This window comes from Balaenoptera acutorostrata, chromosome 12 (assembly GCF_949987535.1).
Source record: "Balaenoptera acutorostrata chromosome 12, mBalAcu1.1, whole genome shotgun sequence".
Lineage (NCBI taxonomy): Eukaryota > Metazoa > Chordata > Mammalia > Artiodactyla > Balaenopteridae > Balaenoptera > Balaenoptera acutorostrata.
In genome coordinates, this window is record NC_080075.1 from 48542693 (window position 1) to 48555940 (window position 13248).

General features: G+C 40.5%; 1 protein-coding gene across 2 annotated transcripts in view; it reads left to right on the forward strand.

Annotated features, from left to right (window-relative positions):
* Window positions 1-2972: 2972 nt before the first annotated feature.
* PSME4 (proteasome activator subunit 4) overlaps window positions 2973-13248 on the forward strand; it is a 109408-nt gene continuing 99132 nt past the window's right edge. For both annotated transcript variants that reach the window (XR_009009880.1, XM_007190021.2), the window contains exon 1: window positions 2973-3228. Coding sequence is in view for 1 of the 2 variants with exons in the window: in XM_007190021.2 (XP_007190083.2) it covers window positions 2987-3228 (242 nt within the window). In the remaining variant the exon portion in view is untranslated. The remainder of the gene's footprint in view (window positions 3229-13248) is intronic.

The following is a 13248-nucleotide window of genomic DNA, read 5'->3' on the forward strand; positions in this document are numbered from 1 at the left end:
AAGAACTCCAACTTCCAGGCACTTCATCTGCAAACCTTTCTGCTTTTGCATCTCTTCTCCCCTGCTTTCCTCCTCTGACAACGGAAGGAGAGTATGGTTTACTGCTAAGGGCCAATGACTCCACACTCTCTCCCACTCTCTGTCATCTTCATCCACATATCTTCAACCTGTCTCTCCACTGGTGCCTTCTCATCAATATTTAAACATATCCCACCTTCACACAACTACTGAAGCCCGTGCGCCTAGAGCCCGTGCTCCACAAGGGAAGCCACCACAATGAGAAGCCCGCGCACCGCAATGAAGAGTAGTCCCCGCTCACTGCAACTAGAGAAAGCCCGCGCACAGCAAAGAAGACCCAAAGCAGCCATAAATAAATAAATAAATAAATAAATAACATATCCCACCTTCAAAAATTCCTCTTTTCATTTCAGCTAACATTTTTCTCTTGTTCTTCCCACTCAAACTACCAAAAAATGTTGTCCACCTTTAATGTCTCTATTTATTTACTTCCCACTCATCCTTTGTCACTGTAATCTGGTTTCCATCCCTACACTCCACTGAAACTGTTTTTTTTTTTTTTTTTTTTTATGGCTGTGTTGGGTCTTCGTTTCTGTGCGAGGGCTTTCTCTAGTTGCGGCAAGTGGGGGCCACCCTTCATCGCGGTGCGCGGGCCTCTCATTATCGCGGCCTCTCCCGTTGCGGAGCGCAGGCTCCAGACGCGCAGGCTCAGTAATTGTGGCTCACGGGCCTAGTTGCTCCGCGGCACGTGGGATCTTCCCAGACCAGGGCTCGAACCCGTGTCCCCTGCATTGGCACGCAGATTCTCAACCACTGCGCCACCGGGGAGGCCCCTGAAACTGTTCTTATCTGCTTTATCAATAACTCCAATAAACCCTTCTCTGGTCTTATCTCATTTGACCGCTCAGTCACCTTTGGTATAGTTAATCAATTCCTCCATCTGAAAACTCTTTTGTAAAAAGCCCACTCTTCTAGAACGCCTACCTCTCAGACTGCTTCTTGTGAGTATTCTTTGTGGTCTCTCTCTTTCTTTATCCATCCCTAAATATGGAGTTCTTTTAGAGTTTGCTTCAGGGCCCTATTCTTTTCATACTGTTAAACTAATTAAACAAGGAGGCCATTAAACTAAGGTGGCTCTAATGCTTTGGTGGCCTACTTAAGCAAACCAAAGTCTAAGTGTGTAAATGCCTCAAGATTATGAAATCTAAACACTAAGGACAACCAATCACAAACAGCTAACTAGGCTTTAAGCTGTAGCCAATTAAATAATTTCCTTTCTTTGCTTCTGCACCTTCTTTATTTAAGTCTTTCCCCTGGCTCCTGTTGGTGCTCCTAACCACTTCTGGTTTGGTGTTGCCCAATTCCAATCAATTTTTGCTCAAATAAACTCTTAAAAATTTTAATATGCCTCCGTTTATCTTTTAACAATACTCTATATCTCATTCCCTCCAATCCACCTATATGCTAATCCATATCCATTTTTAGATGACCCTCCCGATCCATACATGAAAATATTTCCCCATCCCTTAGGCATTCTGCCTCCATAGCTGTTTCTGCTGTGTTCTCTATGTCAGTTTCCCAAGCCAGAAATCTGACATCATCCTGACTTCTCCCTCTGTTTCACTCTTCACATCCAATCAACTACCAAGCTCAGGCCATTCTTGCTGAAACAGCTCTCCAATCATTTCAACTGACATGCAGCCCACCATTATGTCACATTTCCTTAAGGGGTCTGCCAGTTTCCAATTCTGTCTATTCTAATCCATTCTCCACACAAAGCCAGAGTGATTCTTCAGAAGTGTAAATTATATCATGCCACCGCTATGCTTAATTTTTCCGCTTCCTGTTGCCTTTAAGATAAAGCTCTAAAAACTTCCTAGCATGTCCTTCTCAGTCTCAATTCTTCACTCCCCTCTCTGCAATCTTCAGTCATTCTGAACTTTGAATTCCTAGAGTGCATGCTTGCAGCCTGAGCTCTCCCTCAGCTGAAATATACCTTCCCCTCTCTTCTTTTCCTAACAAAATTTGCACTCAATCCTTAAGCTCAACTTTATGCATCATTTCTAGGAAACTACCTGACACCCCTCCAGTTTGAAGTCCTCTTTAGGTGTTCCCAAAGCATCCTGTACTTATCTAGCAATTAAGAGCAGTATTGTCTTGTAATTGCTTATTCCCTAGTCAATAGCTCCATGCGGCTGTTAAGTCCAAGGAGGGCAGAAACCAGGTGCTCTTAAATTTTCCATCTCAAGGGCCTAAAAGGAGTGTCTGACAGACAGTAGTTCAATTAATATTTGTTGAATGAATTTGTTGAATCCCTTTCTTTGGAATGAGGGCGGCCAGGAGAATGCCAGAAAGACGGGGGCTTAAAGGGGACACAGTAAAAAAATCTATCAGCAACAAGTGGGATGGACAGAGTACCTAGGTTTTTCCATGAACTTGGCATGGGGGACTACGTGGAGCGCCTGGTCCGAGGCCACGGCGACCACACGCTCCCGAGGGCAGACGCAGGGAGCGCGCGACCCCACGCGAGGAAGGACAATAGCTTGGAATTCGGCCTCGCGTTTCCGGTGGGACAGCCTCGAGCTCGGCCGGTGGGACCTCGGTGTGGGGGCTCCGAGCCCGGCCCACTGCAAGGAAGGCGCGGCACCCAGGGTCGCTGTCGCCGTCGCCGTCTCCTCCGACGTCGTCGCTCCGCCCCGCCCCGCCCCGGAAGTGACTTGAGGCTCGTCCGGAACCTCCAGGCCCGGCGGCTGCAGCGTCACCAGCCGAGCTGGTGCGGGGCGGGCGGAGCGGCTGCTGCAGCCGCCAACGAACCGGGAACCGCGCGGGGCCAGCAGCGCGCCGGCCAGGGGAGGGGGCCCAGCGATAGGGCCGAGGGCGACGACGACGCGGAGGAGGCGGAGCCCGGAGAGGGGTGGGGGCCGGGGAGGGCTAGGGTGGGAGGGGGTTGGGGGGGTGTCCTGGTCTCATGGAGCCGGCCGAAAGGGCGGGCGGCGGGGATCCCTTGGAGCCGGGCGGGCGCCCCGGTCCGGACCCGCGAGGCTTCGTCCCGCAGAAGGAGATCGTCTACAACAAGCTGCTGCCCTACGCCGAGCGGCTGGACGCAGAGTCCGACTTGCAGCTGGCCCAGATCAAAAGCAACCTGGGCCGGGCAGTGCAGCTCCAAGAGCTGTGGCCCGGGGGCCTCTTCTGGACCAGGAAACTCTCCACGTAAGTGTGCCGGGGCCTGCAGGATGGGCCGGACGCAAAGGCTCGGTGTGAAGGCGTCCGCGGGGGGTTGGGGGGGAGGCTCTTTGTCCGCACCGGACCGCTGGACCCTCAACTCTGCCCCGGTTCGGGCTGATCGTTTCTGTGCAGTAATCCCAGGGTCGCGACCGAAGCCTGGGAAGCACTCAAGCTTCCTCCCTGCCACTTTTCTTACGGGATCTCCCTGGTTCTCACCAGCCCTCTGTGTCCTTCGCAGCTGCTTCTCCCCAAGGTTTCGGGTTGTTGCCTTCCGACATTCGGGGCCAGGGGGAGCGTGAGGGCACTGGACCCGCAGGGAAAGAGAGGAGCGGTCCCCCAGGGGTCCTCCTTGGACCTTTGCCGGTGGCGGGAGGGAGCAGAGAGGATTCGTCTTTGGGCGAACAACTCTTGACTTTTCCTGGTGTTGACTCCAGTTTTTTCTTCCCTTACGGTCCCTGCCTCTTCCTATCCCTCAGTTCGCGTCTAGTAACTTTCTGAATGGGAAGGAGGCCGTAGGGAACTTCTAGGTTCTGCTTTTTTGGGCCTTCTCAGTCTTTGTGGGTTTGATTGAAAAGGCTTTTAAAATCAGCCCTCAGCGCGTTCTTGGGCTGTGTACTAGACGTTAATGTTGAGAATGTTGAGTCTTAGAACCTCGGAAAAGTGTATGTTGCTCCTTTTATGACATTTCCTTTGGAAATGTGCCACACTAAGGAAAATAGAGAAGGAAGCTGTCAGGTTGTCCTGGGCGTTATTAGTATCGGGCTTGTGTTAATTTTTGAGCTGCTCAGATGAATATAGATTACCTAAATCAATCTTAGTTGTTCTATTCTTCTTTTGTTACCTTTTTTTTTTTTTTTTTTGGTATAAACTGGCTGCAAACTACAGTGCCACTGAAATCAGGGGAAACCGACTAAAGTACAGTTGGGGGAAAGGTTAGAGACATACTTGCTAGATGGGCATCTTCACTGTGTCAGAAGAACTTTTTTAAAAGAGAATTTTGCTGTATCTTGTTTGGTTGGCTATACATAAAATCTGGTAACATTGTATATTCATGCATGTCGGTATGGGTGGCTGAACACACAAGACATAAATCACTTATCTAATGTTTACCCAAATCTGCTGAGTGAACTGGGTGATGACTCAGGGTTTTGTAATGCAGTCGCCTTTTCTACATTTCCTCACAGGATGATTCTTATCTGCCAATTATTAGGGAGCCTCTGACAAATTTCTCATCTCCAGTTGTCGCTGGTGGTAGCACTAATTACCTTTTTAATTAAAGAGCAAAACTCAAATGCTTAATTTGCCCTTTTCAAAGAGTGACCATATTTATGTCAAGGTTAACAGCTCTCCTCTCGATTAGAGCTTGAAGAAGTTTGTGGTGTTAGGATCCATAGGAGACTTGGGGAAAAAAGAAGTGCAACAGGGAGAAGAACCACTTTTGGTCAAAACAGAAGAATGTTTTATAAATTATTAAAATTCACACAGTTTTTTCAAGTGAGCCTCCTAGGTTTTTGTGTTACTTGGGCACAGTAAAAATAAAGTTACCTTGTCAGTTCCAGTAATTCCTCATTTTAATCACTTAGATTAGACTTTTCAGGAAATAACCATTTTGGGGGACACAAACGGCTCCTTTTAGATGCACAATATATAAATAAACCAGTGTGTGAATGCATATCTGGTTTGGATTTATTAATGGAGAATCTACACAGGCATAGTTAAGCACTGTTTTCTGACATTTTTATTGTAACTAAGCTTGGCAAATTAACACCTGGAGGTTTATTATTTTTGGCTTTTAGGTATAAGTATCTTTACCTAGAAAGGGCTAAAAATACAGTGGAGACAGTCCTTGGTGTTTAGGGCAAGATTGCAGTTACACAGCTTTATAACCTATGAACGTCAAACCATTTATATCTAAGTAACCAGCAAGAAATGCTATCAGATAGAATTTTATTTTGGACCCGTGGTTAAATGCTGCAAGCTGATTCTTGGGATTACGCTATGAGACATTTTGAACTTGGTGGGACATGTTGTGATCTTGGGTGTATTTTTTCTCCTAAGTCATGCTAAGGTGACCTGTTTATAGTTGTGCTTGTTGTTTTTAAGCCTTGTGTGTGTTGCACAAGTTTACATCTAAATGATGCCAAAACATGTGATGATAGCTCTGTTACCTTAGTAGTGATCATACTTAGTACTTTGTAGAAGAATGGAAAGTAGTAATGAAAATAAAATCTAATTTCTCCCACTAGCTCTGTGACCGTGGGCAAGTTACTTTAATCATGTGTTTCAGTATACTTGTGAGAGAAATGAGGGAGTTGGACTAAATAATTCCTGAGAAACACTCCTGCTCTGGCATTTTATGATTTTATTTTTTATCCTGTAGAGCCTCAAATAAGCCAGCGTGTATCTTTCTCCAAGGACTGTTTGATAAGTTTGTAAACTACTGGAAATAGTTGCACAGATCAAGTGCATTCCTAAAGAAGACCAGTGTGTAAATGCTGTTCAGAGACACTGGGACTGGATCTCTGACCAGAAGTGTACATCCCTAATCTGGGTGTCACAGGACTGGGTAGAGTTCTGGTTTAGGAGATACTCAAGAAACCACCCCGCCCCCCCCCCCCCCCCCCCGTTTTTCTTAACTTTTTATCTCATTTTGATGGTTATAATTATCTTTTACTCTATCTCAGGACTTGCAGGTCTGTTTAGCAGATCTCTGTGAAGAAAGGTTATTTCTGTGTACTTTAAAAATTGGCCCTGTGATATAATACAAGCTGTCTTGTACAGAGAGCTTAAAGTATTAATACTGCCTGTTGAAGTGAGATTGTGTGGCATCATACATCATGAGACTAGTTTTTAAGAAGCAAGGAAACAAATTAGAGAAGAGAGGCACAAACTAAATGGTCTTTGAAAAACAGCAGTTAAGACACAGCTCTTGGGCCCTGAGTAAAAGGCATCTGTAAATAACTGGTATGGTCCATGTAGAGAATGAAAGCAGTTGAAGAAAGGTAATCTTGAAGCTCGCTTTTTCTCCCTTGTCCTTCTGGCCCTTTCATGAGAGGCAGTGAGGTCTAGTCAGAAGTTTATCTGTACCTGGTGTTGCCACTCTTATCATCTTGGTCTTGCTTAACCTCTCTTAGCCTTAGAGTCCTCTTTTGGAGAGTGGGAGTGTAGACTACGCATGGTTTTTCAAACCTAAAACTTAGCAGCGAATTGTTTCATAAAAGCAAAATCTTAAACACAAAATTAGATCATTTCTTTCTTTTGTGTTTTTTTTTTTTTTAAAGCAGAGTTTTGATTTTAGTGAAGTGTGTGAGTTTGGAGTATTATGAAGCAAATTTAGATGCTTTGTATCAGTGAAAATGTTATATTCTCTGCTGTGAATGAAATGATTGTGTTATACTGAGGAATCATTTGCTAATGATTAATTTGCTAATTAAACTGGAGCTCCCTTGTTTAATTATTATTAAGAATGTTATGTGGCCTTACTTGATAGGAATTGGATTAAACCACATAATGTATTTAATTAGATTATGCAACCACTGGAAACTTGTTTAGTCAAGATACACATTATCAAATACACTAACCTCCTCTTGTGGAAAGCAATATGTGACCACAGGAGCGCCCAAATCCATATCATTTCTATGTTAGAGAAGAAAGAAGAAAATGCTAACCACTAAATCTCAGTGTTAATCTTGTCTACTAACATGATGTACTTAATAGAGTAATATTTGAGTATTGAAATTGTGAAGTACACAATAAAGATAAGCTTTTTATTTGTAAAAGAATCTCAAAATCTTGACAAATTGCCACATTCATCAGTGAGAGCCAGTTAGAGAAAGTAGTAGAAAAGGTTTGTCTCTGTTATTTAAGTGGCCACACTCAAAACAGGACCCAAAATTTTGTAGGGAGAAAGTTGATTTTCCATAGGAAAAAGCAAAATACATGAATTGATTGATTTTGGAGAGACAAATTTTTCTGATAAAGTTGTATAACAGCACAGTAAGTTATCTTTCACTCTTTTTTCTGTTTGTTTTTTTGTTTTTTTTTAACTAACATACTATTTTTTAGAGTAGTTTTAGGTTCAGAGCAAAATTGAGCAAAAAGTACAAAGAGTTCTCATATACCCCCTGCTCCTACACATACACATGTTTGATTTTTCATAGCAATGTCAAACTTATATTTTTTAAAATATTTGAGGCTCTTCCCATTTTCCAGGGATGTCTCTTACTCTTTCTTTTAAAACACCTTGTCAGTTTTCTCTTTACTAGTTAACTGGCTATTTCTGCCTGAGTCTCATTTGTCATTGACTATATGTGTGATTCTGATGTGAATAGTTTTCTAACTTTTTTTCTTTGCTTTAAATATTTTTTTATTATGGAAAATGTCAAACATATACAGGAGAGGAAAGAATAATATAATGAACCTGGGTGTACCCATCACCCATGTTCAACAGTTACAAACTCATGGCCAATTAGGTGTCTCCTACCACCACCCCCTTCAACCATTTTTTTTTTTGAAGCATATTCTTCATTCATAAATGTTTCCATCATATATCTTTAAGGGAAAAGGAAATAAAAAGTCAATACCAATATCATTATCAAACCTAAAAGAGTAACAATATTACTTTGATCAAGCTCATGAAGTTGGTTTCTTTGCAGAATTTGTAATTTTACTCCTGAGTTTCCATTTCATTTGCATTGTTTCGTCTAAGGTTCACTATAAACAGACCTCATGGACAGAGATAAAAGAAATGGCTCATTAATGAATATTTTCATATTATGACATCTTTTTCTTCCCATCTTAACTTTGGAGACATAGAATCAGTCCTGGGGTAACAAGGACTCCCTTGAATTATCTCTATTTTAAAAATGAAGACACTGAGGTTCATAGGTTAATACATAGCTTGATGCAAAGTAGTAGAGACAGGAGTCTTCTTTGAACAAATTATTTTGTGAGTGCCTTGTATGGGATGGGCACTGTTTGTGTCACTTGGGATATGTCAGTGAAAGAATTCCGCCCTCCAGGGAAGTTCCAGAGTGTTCTTTTTGTCTTAGTGCACATTTTTGTTCATTTAGGACAGAGCAAGCAAGACATAACTCCATCAAGAAATTTGGGGGAAGGAAATATGAACGCTAAGCGCATTACTTAAAAAAAATTCTCACTCTGACTGGTGTGTTTTAATGCCCTGCACTGAGGCACCGAGAAAGGCAGTTAGAAAACAGTTAGTAAAACAGTACCATGTGTTTTTCTTTTGAGATCTGAATGTATCACTTACAAACAATTTCTTGATGAAGTGTTTATAAAATCAAATTGTCTTTGAAGTGTGTGTTCTTAATTGAAGTGAAACAGAGGCAAATCACTAACGTTTTTTAAGGGACCCTTATTTATTAGTAAATAAATACACAACTTCTAAACCAGTTGTTCTCATTGTAGAACCTGGGAGTTATCTCTTTTTTTTTCTATTAAGTGAGACTCATTTCTAGTGAATCTCCCTCCCCACCTCCCACATTTTTTTTAATATAAAATTCAAATATGTGTTTCCTCTAACGTTTGTAGAGAATTTAGACCAAAATCTCATTTGTCCTGTGTGAAAAGCAAGCTGAGACATGGTAATAAAAGCAACAGCAAGCAAAAAAACAACAAAAATCCTCTGTATTCATTGATACTGGCCACTGGAATGTTAAAAGCAGCACATACTATAAATATTCCCATTTGGAATCCTGAAGTTGGCTACTTCCATATTCAGCCTGTGCTCAGCATTTCTTCCCTTTTAGTGCACTCTCTTGATCCCTTATTCATGCTTTTGTAGTCTTTGTGTACCTATCTTCTCTCTACTGTGAGCTTTCTTGGGGTCAGAGTCTTCCATATTTACTTCTCCTTCCCTGCACCCACAGCATTTAGTGCAGCAGTATATACATTCATAGGTACTCAGTAATATTAGAATTAACTTTTTTGTTCCTTGTAAACTAAAGCATTATGCAGTTTCTGATGAATTGTTACTTTTACAGTCAAAATGGAGAAAACGAATTTGGGGTGAGATCTGTTTTAACACTGGGTTCAAAAGAAAGTGTATATTTAACCAAAGAAGAGGGAAGGAGCATCTTGTTTGAGGAAGAGAATGGTGTGTTTCATAACCCAAAGAGAGAGGTTATGGGGAGTGGGGTTTATTTAACAAAGTTAATTAGAGAAGAGAGCAGATTATATAGGTTGCATCAGGGAGTTTGAAATTTTCATTTAAAAATAAATCTGTCATTGTTATTGTTAAATATTTAGTGTTTAAAAATTTAGAGTATCATTACTACAATTTTTTGATAGATGAACCATAAAATTTTGGTAGTGGTCATTACCTTTTTATGCTAATTTGGGTTTATTCATAACACACAGACCCTAAATTTTAGAGTTAAAAAATGTAATAAAGGCTTTTTCCCTTTCTAAGAAAAAACTTAACACCATTGCAGCTGTGAAATGGGTTTGAGAGTAGTATTTTAGTTCAAGTAAGTTGGAGGTTGCTTAAAAAATTATTAAAAATGCTTTATAATCTTTTTTTTCAAACACATAGACTTTTTAAATTTATTTTTTTATACAGCAGGTTCTTATTAGTTATCCATTTTATACACATCAGTGTATACATGTCAATCCCAATCGCCCAATTCATCACACCACCTCCCCCCCCACCCCCCCACCCCCCCCGACACTTTCACCCCTTGGTGTCCATACATTTATTCTCTACGTCTGTTTCTCTATTTCTGCCCTGCAAACCAGTTCATCTGTACCATTTTTCTAGGTTCCACATATATGCGTTAATATACGATATTTGTTTTTCTCTTTCTGACTTACTTCACTCCATATGACAGTCTCTAGATCCATCCACGTCTCTACAAATGACCCAATTTCGTTCCTTTTTATGGCTGAGTAATATTCCATTGTATATATGTACCACATCTTCTTATCCATTCGTCTGTTGATGGGCATTTAGGTTGCTTCCATGACCTGGCTATTGTAAATAGTGCTGCAATGAACATTGGGGTGCATGTGTCTTTTTGAATGATGGTTTTCTCTGGGTATATGTCCAGTAGTGGGATTGCTGGGCCATATGGTAATTCTATTTTTAGTTTTTTAAGGAACCTCCATACTGTTCTCCATAGTGGCTGTATCAATTTACATTCCCACCAACAGTGCAAGAGGATTCCCTTTTCTCCACACCCTCTCCAGCATTTGTTGTTTGTAGATTTTCTGACGATACCCATTCTAACTGGTGTGAGGTGATACCTCATTGTAGTTTTGATTTGTATTTCTCTAATAATTAGTGACGTTGAGCAGCTTTTCATGTGCTTCTTGGCCATCTGTATGTCTGCTTTGGAGAAATGTCTGTTTAGGTCTTGTGCCCATTTTTTAATTGGGTTGTTTTTTTTTAAATATTGAGCTGCATGAGCTGTTTATATATTTTGGAGATGAATCCTTTTTCCGTTGCTTCGTTCGCAAATATTTTCTCCCATTTTGAGGGTTGTCTTTTCATCTTGTTTGTAGTTTCCTTTGCTTTGCAAAAGCTTTTAAGTTTCATTAGGTCCCATTTGTTTATTTTTGTTTTTATTTCCATTACTCTAGGAGGTGGATCAAAAAAGATCTTGCTGTGATTTATGTCAAAGAGTGTTCTTCCTGTGTTTTCCTCTAAGAGTTTTATAGTGTCCAGTCTTACATTTAGGTCTCTAATCCATTTTGAGTTTATTTTTGTGTATGGTGTTAGGGAGTGTCCTAATTTCATTCTTTTACATGTAGCTGTCCAGTTTTCCCAACACCACTTATTGAAGAGACCGTCTTTCCTCCATTGTATATCCTTGCCTCCTTTGTCATAGATTAGCTGACCTTAGGTGCGTGGATTTACCTCTGGGCTTTCTGTTCTGTTCCATTGATTTATATTTCTGTTTTTGTGCCAGTACCATATTGTCTTGATTACTGTAGCTTTGTAGTATAGTCTGAAGTTGGAGAGCCTGATTCCTCCAGCTCCTTTTTTTTCCCTCAAGACTGCTTTGGCTATTCGGGGTCTTTTGTGTCTCCATACAATTTTTAAGATCTTTTGTTCTAGTTCTGTAAAAAATGCCATTGGTATTTGATAGGGATTGCACTGAATCTGTAGATTGCTTTGGGTAGTATAGTCATTTTCACAATATTGATTCTTCCAGTCCAAGAATGTGGTATATCTCTCCATCTGTTTGTGTCCCCTTTGATTTCTTTCATCAGTGTCTTATAGTTTTCTGCATACAGGTCTTTTGTCTCCCTTGGTAGGTTTCTTTCTGATTTTTCATCATTAGTGTATAGGAATGCAAGAGATTTCTGTGCATTAATTTTGTATCCTGCAACTTTACCGAATTCATTGATTAGCTCTAGTAGTTTTCTGGTGGCATCTTTAGGATTCTCTTTGTATAGTATCATGTCATCTGCAAACAGTGACAGTTTTACTTCTTCTTTTCCAGTTTGTATTCCTTTTATTTCTTTTTCTTCTCTGATTGCCGTGGCTAGGACTTCCAAAACTGTGTTGAATAATAGTGGTGAGAGTGGACATCCTTGTCTTGCTCCTGATCTTAGAGGAAATGGTTTCAGTTTTTCACCATTGAGAATGATGTTTGCTGTGGGTTTGTCGTATATGGGCTTTATTATGTTGAGGTAGTTTCCCTCTATGCCCACTTTCTGGAGAGTTTTTTTCATAAATGGGTGTTGAATTTTGTCAAAAGCTTTTTCTGCATCTATTGAGATGATCATATGGTTTTTCTTCTTCAATTTGTTAATATGGTGTATCACATTGATTGATTTGCGTATACTGAAGAATCCTTGCATCCCTGGGATAAATCCCACTTGATCATGGTGTATGATCCTTTTAATGTGTTGTTGGATTCTCTTTGCCAGTATTTTGTTGAGGATTTTTGCATCTATATTCATCAGTGATATTGGTTTGTAATTTTCTTTTTTTGTAGTATCTTTGTCTGGCTTTGGTATCAGGGTGATGGTGGCCTCATAGAATGAGTTTGGGAGTGTTCCTTCCTCTGCAATTTTTGGAAGAGTTTGAGAAGGATGGGTGTGAGCTCTTCTCTAAATGTTTGATAGAATTCACCTGTGAAGCCATCTGGTCCTGGACCTTTGTTTGTTGGAAGATTTTTAATCACAGTTTCAATTACGTTACTTGTGATTGGTCTGTTCATATTTTCTGTTTCTTCCTGGTTCAGTCTTGGAAGGTTATACCTTTCTAAGAATTTGTCCATTTCTTCCAGGTTGTCCATTTTATTGGCATAGAGTTGCTTGTAGTAGTCTCTTAGGATGCTTTGTATTTCTGCGGTGTCTGTTGTAACTTCTCCTTTTTCATTTCTAATTTTATTTATTTGAGTCCCCTTCCTCTTGATGAGTCTGGCTAATGCTTTATCAATTTTGTTTATCTTCTCAAAGAACCAGCTTTTAGTTTTATTGATCTTTGCTGTTGTTTTCTTTGTTTCCATTTCAAAAAATGCTTTATAATCTTCTAATGGTAGGCAGTCTAAATAGAATGTGTTAGTAATCTTTGGACTATTAAGTGTGGGTGTTTCATTTCATTTTCTGACGATTTTCTTTTTCTTTTTTAAAAAATTTAATTTATTTTTTATACAGCAGGTTCTTATTAGTTATCCATTTTATACATATTAGTGTATATATGTCAATCCCAATCTCCCAATTCAACCCACCCCCCACCCCCCCACCACTTTCCCCCGTTGGTGTCCATACATTTGTTCTCTACATCTGTGCCTGTATTTCTGCCCTGCAAAGCGGTTCATCTGTACCATTTTTCTAGGTTCCACATATATGCGTTAATATACGATATTTGTTTTTCTCTTTCTGACTTACTTCACGCTGTATGAAAGTCTGTAGATCCATCCACGTCTCTACAAATGACCCAATTTCGTTCCTTTTTATGGCTGAGTAATATTCCATTGTATATGTGTACTACATCTTCTTTATCCATTTGTCTGTCGATGCTGACAATTT